We start from the raw sequence: 11425 nt of genomic DNA, 5'->3' as shown, positions 1-11425 counted from the left end.
CCGTCCAAACACCCTCGAGTATTTTGATTATAACTTTTTGGTCAAATATTGGATTGGGACGAAATCAGTGTCATTGGAAAGTTAACGAAAAATGCTATAATTTAATGGTCCGGGCGGCCATTACAATTGTTCGGACGGCCCCCGTCCAGACAGAAACATCAAGCATCCAGACGGTCCTGCCAAAATTCGTGAATTCTTTAAAATTGCTTTTCAGACACGGAAACAGTTGCCCGTCCGGACGTCCAAGGCTACCATCCAGACGGGCGTGCCGAAGACTCCGTTTTTTACTCGAATTAAGGCTTCTAAAGCCTATAAATAAGTGGTTCTAGGCATGCATTCGATACAGAATTCGGTGGTGAATTCATTATAGCTTAGAGAGGGTGTTTAGGGAGATATTGATGATCTGCTAGCTCTTTAGTTTTTGCCAGTATGTGATTCGATTAGCTGTGAAGTCTATCTTAGGGGTTGGCCCTATGGTAAAGGATTCTATTGAAAACCCTATTCAGGTAGGAGACCTGGTTGTGAGGCGTTCATGTTGGGTTATACGTTAGAGTTCAAGGTACGACCACTGCATTAGGGGTATGTGAGTACTACTACTTTGTAACTAGTCTTGTCTTCTGAATAGTGGATATCTTGGGTTTGACTGTCCCGGAGTGGTTTTTCTTTTAATTGAGTTTTCATTTCGTCAACAAAATATTTGTCTCATTTAATTCCACATTTAATATTTTGTTACACATTGTTCACACACACAATTAATTAGAAATCTCTTTATTTTTCAATAATGACTTCTAAAATTTGGACATTTCTCCACAAGCTTTTAGCTAAACTTATATTTAGACAAATAGAAATTGGTAAAAACTTGAAATCTGAGCCAATTAATTTTTATACACAAATATATGAAAACAGACAGATTTTGTTTTCTTAACTCAGGCACTTTGGACATGTCATCTAAGGGTGCGAATGATAATGTGATTTCATTGGCAAAAAAAGGTAGTTTTAAAATAATTAAATTGTAAAAAATAAAAATTTTGAAATTGCGTTTTTTAAAAATTATGATTTGAAAACGCATAAGATTTGCTTTTTTAATTCACAAGCAAGGGGATGTGTTGGGAATAATTTAACTCAAATCAGCCCATCAGAAAAATCATGGGCCTTCGAGACAGTATTGGCCCAAGGAAGAAACAACAGGACTCTTAGGTAGTCCTATCTCGGGAGATAGACATTAAGCAGCAATTCCCGAGAATATGCGACAGGCAGTAAATTCAGATTGGGTTCCGGGAATGCAGACAACCAGGGACTGAGAGTCAACTCAGCCAAGGTCCAGGAAAAGCATGTCCCAGAAAATCAGGTATCAGTTATCCCAAGAAATCTGGATTAGGACTCTACTCTAAGTTGAATTGAAGTATGAGTCATAATCCAATTAGTAGTCTTATCCCTGGAAGAATTGGGATAGGACTCCTAGTCCAATCTGATCCTGAATTTTAACTATCTTTCACCAATCACTTACAGTCATACTGCTATAGCTATAATCAATGTGAGAAACTATATACACTCACACTATGTTTCAACATGAGACTCATCACAATAGAGAATGACTATAAAGATTCTGTGATCTTTTTTCCAAACCCACTCCTATTCATGGATGCATCGAAGGAATGGCTCACCAAATCGCCCAAAAATGTTCAAAAAAAAAAACTGGGGTGTTTTCGCAACCCTAAAAAAATCCCTCGATGCAATTCAATTCTCCAAATTAAATTCATACTTCACCCTCTCAGAGAATGAACCCAACAATCATGCATGTCTCTTGGGAAAAAGAAAATAATAATAAAAAAAGACTAAAAAGAATCATTTGAACTAGTGACATCTGCTTCATGAAGTGTGATCCCAGCCAATTAAGCTATTCCTTGGTTAATTTGTTTTATTGTTTTTTCGTTAAAGATGTGTATTACATTCATTTATATAACATAAAAGTAATGCTATAAATGAGAAATGATAGACATGAGACGTTTGACTGTCCCCTGTCCGTCATTTAATAATTAAAAAATATATTTTATTTTTTTTCATTTAACCTTTATACATTTTTTTTTTCATGTTTTTTAATAAAATATATTTTTTAATTATTAAATGACAGACTGGAGATGGTCAAACATCTCCTATTTATCATTTCTCTTTATATACATGTCTCGACGAGATTTGAACGCGATACGTAAACACCAATTGCTACCCCTAATTGAGTCTGCCTAGTTAACATTATGGATAATCGTGGATATAGATTTTCTCAATAATCATGGTTTCTTGAAACGACAATTGAAATACATCTTTTCTGGTAAGGTTAATTTTTTATTTTTTGCCCTGAAAGGTTAGTTTTGTTTTGGAGTAGCGCAAGAATTCAACAACCCAATGGACTTGAAATAAGCTATTGTGCGCCAGCCTTGCAACTGGCAATTAAGAAACTGAAAGTGATAGCTAAACTAGCTACTTTGAGCATAATTGTGTATGAATTGTGCAAACCTCTCGAATATTCTGATTAAGCAGATGTAATTTAAACGCTGGTTAATCAATCCGACAGTCATTGTCCGATTAAGATCAACACTCTCTGTCTTTTTGACCGAGCTTCCTCTGTATTTTCTTATATATATATATATATATATATACATACATATTTGCAAAAACACAGCTTCAACTTCAACACTACTGGGGCTCTCTTCAGAAAATCGCGGGCATAGAAGAGCTACAGAGACACCCAGATAGCAGAAACAGAGCAATTCCCCTGCTTTGATGTCTTTTTGGGTGATGTTTGAGTACAGCTTCTCTCTTTTGTGATCATGAAGCGGCCACTGTGATCATCGAGTCCACTGACATTGCCTTGGCGTAACTCACAAGCAAAAATCACAGTAATTTCACAAAAGGAGACGGCAAAAGTTGTCTCATAGGAAATAAACCATTCGTGTTCCTTTCGCAAAGCCAGGGCCAGCCCTTTATAAATTCAGCTTTCTTCGTCTCTGTTATTTACTCAAAAAAAAAAAAAGTAAAACAGAGCAACACAATGGACAGGCTCCCGACCACGACCATACTTCCCGACACTTTCCAAGGCGTGCGCGATGACATTACAGGCCAAATGGGGTTGATTTGGCGGCTGGCCAAAGCGCCGCTGATCGTGCCGCTGCTGAAATTGGCGGTGGCTGTGTGTTTGGTCATGTCCTTAATGCTTTTCGTGGAGCGAGTTTACATGGGCATCGTCATTGTTCTCGTGAAGCTGTTTGGTCGGAAGCCGGAGAAGCGTTACAAATGGGAGCCGATGAGGGACGATGTGGAGCTTGGGCATTCGGCGTTCCCCATGGTTCTAGTGCAAATTCCTATGTACAACGAGAAGGAGGTGTGTAAAATTAGCATATACTTGTTTTCATTGGTCGGTTTAAGTTTGTAATTTTAAAAAGTGAAACTAAAAATTAAGACGTGATTTTAAAAAATATAATTAAGTGTATGATAAAATCGTAATTTATCTTTTAAAATTGTGCGTTTTTAAAAAAATATTACACACTTGCCTGGGATTTGAAATTCTGTGTTGCAATTTTTTTAAAAGCACAATCCCAAACGATTTATGTTATGCGATTTGGTTTAAAAAATATACGATTTTAATGACTAAATTGAAATTTTATCAAATGCTTAATTATGTTTTTAAAAACCACACGTTTTGAAATTGCAAACCGAAATGAATCTTTCACTGGTTGGTTTAGTGGTTTCAAAATATCATTCAACAACTTCAAAATGTGCGTTCGAAAGAAAAAATAGCAATTTTAAAAGAGTAATGCTCTACTATTATCCCACAATGCTAATGTTATAGTACCGACCAATCCTTAATTATTATTATTGTTTTTTTTTTTTTAAAAAAAAAAACCACAATCGATCATAAGGTTTAGTTGGAATTGTCACATCAATATTGTAAGATAATTGTAGGGTAAATGAAATCACATACTTTCGGGCATGTTTGGGTAACCCATTTTTTTGATTATATATTATTATTTTTGGAAAACATGTTTGAGTGAATTTTTTAAATTCAAATTTTATTTAAGTTTTGTCCAACTTTTTTCAATTTTGTTTCGGGTTCTCTAAACCGTCTAATTAAACATAATTTTAAAAACTAAATTTCATCTGTATTCGTAATTTTGAATATCATAAAAAATAATATAATATAATACAAAAAAATTGCAAAATATTTTTCCACGATTTTGTTTCAAAACTTATTTTTACAGTCTTAGCTTATATGATACATCGGGAATATGCTTGATCTTTTTATGTGACCATTCTACTATATATATGCAGGTGTATCAGCTGTCCATTGGAGCTGCATGTGGGCTTTCATGGCCGTCTGATCGGATAATAATTCAAGTTCTTGATGATTCAACTGACCCAGCCATTAAGGTTCTGGCTTCAATTTACATCATCAAAAATAAAATAAACAAAAGTCAAGATTATACTTTTAAATTATAGATCTAATTATAAATTAAATACCTTAATTTATATAACAGCCTTCTAGAAACCGCCATTAAACCACCATATCGTATAGACTATATAATAAAATAACTTCTTAATATTTTCTATCTTAATTGACGAATTCTTCCATGTGACGCACACATATTGCATGTAGCACAAAATTTAACCTTTAATTAATCCTCAAATTACCTAAATTTCATGTCTCAAGTTATACCTACACTCTACAATAAAGTATCTATTAATTGAGATGTAAAATATAACGATTTTTCAATTTTTTTTTTTTCCCAAACTATAGGGACGTTTTATCAACATTTTTTAATAAAATAAGAAAATAATTTATAATTATCTCTATACATAGACAAATAATTTGTAATTTACCCTACATTAGATATTTGAAATCTGTAAGAAAAATTTTTCTGCCGAAAAAGGTACTGATCTTTAATTTATATAAAAATAAGAAATAATAATAATAAAAAAATATATTACATTTTTGGTCAGAAAAGTTACTCTTGATGGGCTTTTAAGAAAAATCAATCATTTGGGTCTATGTCCTATCAAATAATATTGAACTGGTTGGACCAAAAACCATGCCCTTCCTTTCAAAGTTCTGGACACCTAGGTTGCCATTGATGAATATGTTTAGGATTGCGATTTTAAGAAATATGATTTGAAAATGTTATTTTTTAAAATGCAGTTAAGAGTTTAGTAAAATCATAATTTAACTTTTAAAATTGTACGTTTTTAAAAAAAACCTATTTACCTATGCCTGCGTTTTCAAATTGCAATTCTAAATGGTTTATTTTCTGCAATTTAATTTAAAATCGCACTTATTATCTACAAAATCGCAATAACAAACGTACACGAAGTTTCTTTCAAAAATTTAGTTTCTTTCAAAAATTTAGTTTTGGAAAGTTTCCTTTCTGGTCACAGTCAAATTCAAGTAGTTGGAACCCAGCAATTTGCTGTCTAGTCCGAATTGCCAGCGAGATTCCTTACGAGGCTTGTCTATCCAAACAGAAGAGCGGGCTTTCTAAAACCTGTTTGGACAAGTAAACTCTAAAAAGACTCACTCAGATTTGCTACCTGAATTACTAGCTATTTGAATGAAGGAAAAAATATCTAAAGATCTCCGTTCCTAATTCAATTATCCCTTTGAAAACCCATTAGGAACCCAAAATCGCCCAATTCATGCAAAATATATCGGCTTTTCTGATGTGGGTTTGTGTAATTCTTGATCTAAAATACAACAGGCCCTGGTTGAATTAGAATGCCAAAGATGGGCAAGCAAAGGCATAAACATAAAGTACGAGATCAGAGACAACAGGAATGGATACAAAGCAGGGGCTCTTAAAGAAGGCATGAAGCACAGCTACGTCAAAATGTGCGACTACGTGGCAATCTTTGACGCTGATTTCCAACCTGACCCTGATTTTCTCTGGCGCGCCGTACCTTTCCTTTTTCACAACCCGGAAATAGCTCTTGTTCAAGCTCGCTGGAAATTCGGTAATCTTCATTAAGCCACCTGTTATACGTTTATGAAAAAATTATTGATTTAATTGTTTAGTTAACATTTTAAAACTCTCTCCTCAATATTTGAGGCACAACCCATAAAATATTTAATAAAAATATTTGATTTAGCTGCTGTAAAAAAAATTACAGCATATTTTCTATTTCAAGAATATCATAAAAATGAAAGAGGGTGAAACACTGAAATTAGTCGAACTCAAATTAATTCCAGGGCTTCTTATTCATTTTTCACTTTCAGCTGAAAATACGATTGTTATATAAATTGCATGACGTGGCATTGAAAATTATTATTATTATTGATATTATTTTTTTTTATAAATATTGATTTAATGACTAATTTTTACTGTTGTGTTATTTCAATTTTATAACAGTCGCATCTGGAATGACGTGATAATAAAAAAAAACTTTTAATTATTATTTTTTAATTTTTTAATTATTATTATTATTATTATTTTTTACAAATACTAAAATGCATAGAGTTATACACTATTGGGTATGGAGGTGTGATGGTCGGATGTTATTGCAGTTAATGCTGACGAATGCCTAATGACAAGGATGCAAGAAATGTCATTGGGTTACCATTTCACAGTGGAGCAAGAAGTGGGGTCCTCAACCTACGCCTTCTTTGGTTTCAATGGTAACCCATATTTCCAAAAAGAACCTACAGTTTATGAACGGAGATTTTCAGCAATTTTATTGTTTGAATTGTTAGCAAATCAGACAATAAATGTGAGATGGTTTTTTTAAATCTATCTGTTTAAGAAGGTCTCGTACAATCCATTCATATGTTTGGACAGATGGATCTTATTGAAATTTTTTCACATTTACCGTCCGAATTGATTCCGAGCAACAAATTGCTAGAGTTCTCAATTCAGAATTTATAACTTTTTTAAATTGATGCAGGGACGGCTGGTGTGTGGAGAATTTCAGCGCTGAATGAGGCTGGAGGATGGAAGGACCGCACCACAGTGGAGGATATGGATTTGGCCGTCCGAGCTAGCCTTAAAGGCTGGAAATTTGTTTATATTGGTGACCTCCAGGTATTGACCACATAATTAAGCATCCAAAATAGCTATAATCTGAGAAAGTAGATTCTTCACTTCTGAGAATATACTCTAGGAGTTAGTTTTTTTCATTAAACATTAATTTCAGTGAGTGGATCTCTATATAACTGGGATATCAAGATACCCTTGTTGGCTGTGTATCCTCTGTTGGGAAAAGAAAAAAAAATGGAAATTTATGAAGGCGAAAAATAAGAGATTCGACTTCGAGGCTCGATTGCCAAGACGATACCTTTAAAACTTATTTTGTCCCATTTCTAAAGTGCTAAATGGTTTTGACAAAATCATTCCAATGATACAACGAAGCCCTATAGTCATTCTAAAATTAATACATTTTAGAGTGAACTAAAACACCATAGAATGAGAATTACACAAAATAAATTTGTAGCAGACAATAAAGAAGCTATTTGGTAGTGTGCCTTTGTATATGACAAAGGGGTCATATTTATAGTGATTTTGAAAAAAATAAATCCAATTGTCCTAAATCATTAGATCCAATGATTTAGGACCATTAGCTCGGTCGACCGAGCCTTAATTCTCGGTCAACCAAGACTAGACTTAGCTAACTTTTAATTTTCAAAATTAATTAGAGCTCCTCAATTGCTCATCGCTCATCGGAGAGCTGTACTTTTGAGCTAGCTTGATGAAGAATAACTTTTATTGGAAAAATAATGGTATTTAATGAACTTGTAGAAGACAATTTCTAAGTTTAATCTAATATTAATTTATTTATATATTTCAGGTGAAAAATGAATTGCCTAGTACTTTGAAGGCCTTCCGTTATCAGCAGCACCGATGGTCTTGTGGCCCTGCTAATCTCTTCCGAAAAATGGTCATGGAAATTATAACAAACACGGTATGCTTCTTCTTTTAATTACCTTGTCTTAGAATTTTTTTTTACTTTTTTTAAATTTTTTTTTTACACTATCCTCTGTTTTACAATCCATTGCAGAAAGTGTCACTGTGGAAGAAGTTTTACGTGATCTACAGCTTTTTCTTTGTTCGTAAGATCGTAGGTCATATTGTCACATTTGTCTTCTACTGTGTTGTTTTGCCGGCAACAGTCTTGGTTCCTGAAGTGGAAGTACCAAAGTGGGGTGCAGTTTACATACCTTCTATCATTACTCTCCTCAATGCTGTTGGAACTCCAAGGTTTCTCTCTCCTGCTCAATGTTATTTTGTTTAGGGAACAAGTTTCATAATGTGTTAGGGTGGCCCTTCATCTTATAGTGTCAGATTCGAATCGTATCGAGGTGTAGGTATAAGACTATATAAATCAATTTTAACCTGACCTATTTAATTAAACGAATCAAACCCTTCAACCCTTAGCTGCTAATTTCGTGTTGGGTTTGCGTCGAGTTTCACGGGTTGTGTAAAAAATTACCAGCCCTTATGTCGCGAGTTTGGGTTATATCGAGACATAGGTATAAGACTATATAAGTCAACTATAACCCGACTCATTTAATTAAACAAATCAAACCCTTTAACCTCAAGCAACTAATTTTATGTTGGATTTGTGTCGGGTTTCATGGGTTGTGTCAAAAATTGCTAGCCCTTACGTCGGGTTCAGGTCGTGTAGATGCATAGGTATAAGACTATATAGGTCAATCCTAACCTGACTCATTTATTTAAAACGGATAAGATCCTTAAAGCTTAAGTCACTAATTTCATATTGGGTTTGTGTCGGGTTTCGCGGGTTGTGTAAAAAATTACTAGCCCTTGTATCAGGTTCGAGTCATTTTGAGGTATAGGTATAAGACTGTATAGGTCAACTCTAACCCGATCTATTTAATTAAATAGATCAGACCTCTCAATATTAATCTGCTAATTTTATGTTGGTTTGTGTCAAAAATTGTCAGCCTAGTCCAAGCCCACCAACCATCCATCATGTTTCTCATGGGATATTGAATTGTCTGTCATTACTTTGTAGGATAGTCTCTATGTCCAAACCTGGTTCAAATATTCTAGCAATTCTGCAGAATTACTAGCTTTATATAGAGGATCATAAAAGCAATAGAGGTTGCTTCTAAGTTTGAACTCTCTTTAATTGATTTCTAAAACCTTTGCCTCAATATTTTATCATGCAGATCATTCCACCTAATGATCTTCTGGATCCTCTTTGAGAATGTCATGTCTCTGCACCGGACTAGGGCGACATTTATAGGTCTGCTCGAGGTAGGGAAAGTAAATGAGTGGGTTGTCACTGAGAAATTGGGAGATGCCCTCAAGACAAGACCAGGAGCAAAAGCTCCCAGGAAACCTCGTTTCAGGTTTGGAGAAAGGTATTATTTTGTCTGAATCTCAATCATCATGTGTTCAGAATCTCTTGAAAAATCAAACGATTGAATTCAAATTGTCATAGCTTATAGGATTTGATCCATGTCAAATAGTCTTCACCATAAGAATGAATTTTGTGTACAAATAAAAAAGGTGAAACCTATGGGCGGTGTTCAGAAGAACATCTTTAGGTTCCTCTTTGAGGGCCTCTCCAAGTGGGAATGTGAAAATACAGGTGAAAATAGAGCCCTCAGGTTCTTTAGTGTCGAGTTTTGTTAAGGCTATGCAGAAAACAGAGGAAAACAAAATCAAGCTGGTATGTTTCTAATAATTTGGAACTGGAATGGTTTTTCTAGAGTTCCAATGTTTTTTCTCATTTACTCAATATGGTCTATACCAAATGGAGCAGCATATCATGAAACATAGGGGTAAAAACGAGGGCGGATAATAACCGTCCGCATCCGCTATTGGCAATTATCCATTATCCGTTATCCGATATCCGCATATGCGAATGCGGGCGATTATCCGCATACGTGGATAACAATTTTAGGGTATGCGGATGCAGTTAATAACCGCATCCACATTTCTTTATTTATAATATATATTTTATTTATTTATTTAAATTCACTAAAAAAAGGTCATTTTGAATTTGGTAAATTTAGGACCTTTAGGTTATGTTAGGTTTTTTTCATTATCATCTCAAAGTCACACCTCACTAGATTTTTGTTTGTTTATTTTTTTTCTTTGGATAATCCAAATCCTGATTACTCTCTGAGACAATGACCATTTATGGTTGATTATTGTGAATTGTTCAACAAGAAAAATCTTAATTTATTTAAGCTTGGATATAGTAATAACCGCATTATTTAATCTTCTATATAGATTTAGATAATAATCCAAAACTTTCATCACCCATATACGAATAACAGATAATAGTTGCATTTAATAACCGCGCGAATGCAAATAGTAATCACATGATGCGGATACCTAAAAGTGATAATCGCATTATGCGGATGCAGATATTTCTAATAACCACATCCGTATCTGCATCCCCATTTTTACTCCTAATATTGTAATAGTTCAATCTCACATTTTGAAGATGAATAGCCTACATAGATGCTAAGTCGCATATTGGTTCCTTACTAATTAAGGCTGAGCTTTATAAGTGATTTTAAGAAACTTCAAATGCAACCGAATTAGTCATTTTTTAGTGATAACACAGATATAGCTAGCATTTTCTCTTAGTCGTTACATATCACCTCCATCTTCTAAAGTTTATACCTAGAACAATGGGATGCAGCATTTGATGTAGTGTATCTAGTATGAAAATTTGAGGATATAAAGTTTACAATTTTTTGTTTCTTGATTGCACATGAACAGAGTCCATTTGCTAGAGCTTGCTGTTGGGGCCTACCTCTTCTTCTGTGGGTGCTATGACCTTTCCTTTGGAAAGAACCGCTACTTCATATACCTCTTTCTCCAATCCATTGCCTTCTTTGTTGTTGGGGTTGGTTATGTTGGCACCTTTATTCCCAATTTTTAGTAGAATTTGTTTGGCAAAGAATGATCTCAAGAATTGCATTCAACAACTCGTTTGTTCTCCCCGGCCAACAAAAGATGAAAATTCTGTTCTTTTCGAGCTTCTTTCATTCAGATAGTTTCTGTTTCAGATTGTTGATACAAGGAGGGATTATTTTGTTCTTGTGAACAATGATTCAAATATAAATTATTTCTTTTTGTGGATATAGTAAAAAAGAAAATGTATAATTGAAATTGAAGGAACAATATGTTGTTATATTAGAAGTTCAAGTTCATTACAATGAAAAGATGCAACAAGCAAACATTGATGGCCAGCAGTAGATTATGCAGACATGATAGATAGGGTTGCTTATTGTTTAGAGAGCTGATACCATCCCTTGTCAGCCTCTTTTTATTAAAAAAACAAATTTTAATACAAAAACATTAAAATTTATTTATTTTTAATACAAATGGTCTGCTGGTCCCGTCCCCCACATATCATTTCCCTATTGTTTGTAATAATAAGTTGAGATTTTGATTGGGAATAG

General features: G+C 34.1%; 1 protein-coding gene across 1 annotated transcript; it reads left to right on the top strand.

Moving 5' to 3' along the window:
* Positions 1-2663: 2663 nt before the first annotated feature.
* LOC133880440 (glucomannan 4-beta-mannosyltransferase 9-like) lies at positions 2664-11097 on the top strand. Its single transcript, XM_062319389.1, has 9 exons — positions 2664-3376; positions 4324-4422; positions 5745-5997; positions 6548-6658; positions 6925-7061; positions 7825-7938; positions 8035-8234; positions 9170-9364; positions 10740-11097. The coding sequence occupies exons 1-9, from the start codon at positions 3047-3049 to the stop codon at positions 10900-10902; spliced, it is 1602 nt and encodes a 533-aa protein (XP_062175373.1). The 5' UTR covers positions 2664-3046; the 3' UTR covers positions 10903-11097.
* The last annotated feature ends 328 nt before the right edge of the window (positions 11098-11425 follow it).

The sequence above is a fragment of the Alnus glutinosa genome, chromosome 10, assembly GCF_958979055.1.
Source record: "Alnus glutinosa chromosome 10, dhAlnGlut1.1, whole genome shotgun sequence".
Taxonomy (NCBI): domain Eukaryota; kingdom Viridiplantae; phylum Streptophyta; class Magnoliopsida; order Fagales; family Betulaceae; genus Alnus; species Alnus glutinosa.
The sequence above is the reverse complement of the archived record's forward strand: the minus strand, read 5'-3'. Positions and strand labels throughout refer to the sequence as shown.

Excerpts from the sequence above, each read along its gene's own strand:
- LOC133880440 (XM_062319389.1), top strand. The coding sequence starts at position 3,047 with ATGGACAGGCTCCCGACCACGACCATACTTCCCGACACTTTCCAAGGC. Across the intron at positions 6,659-6,924 it reads CGCCTTCTTTGGTTTCAATG|GGACGGCTGGTGTGTGGAGA; the intron begins GTAACCCATATT and ends AAATTGATGCAG. Across the intron at positions 8,235-9,169 it reads AATGCTGTTGGAACTCCAAG|ATCATTCCACCTAATGATCT; the intron begins GTTTCTCTCTCC and ends TTTATCATGCAG.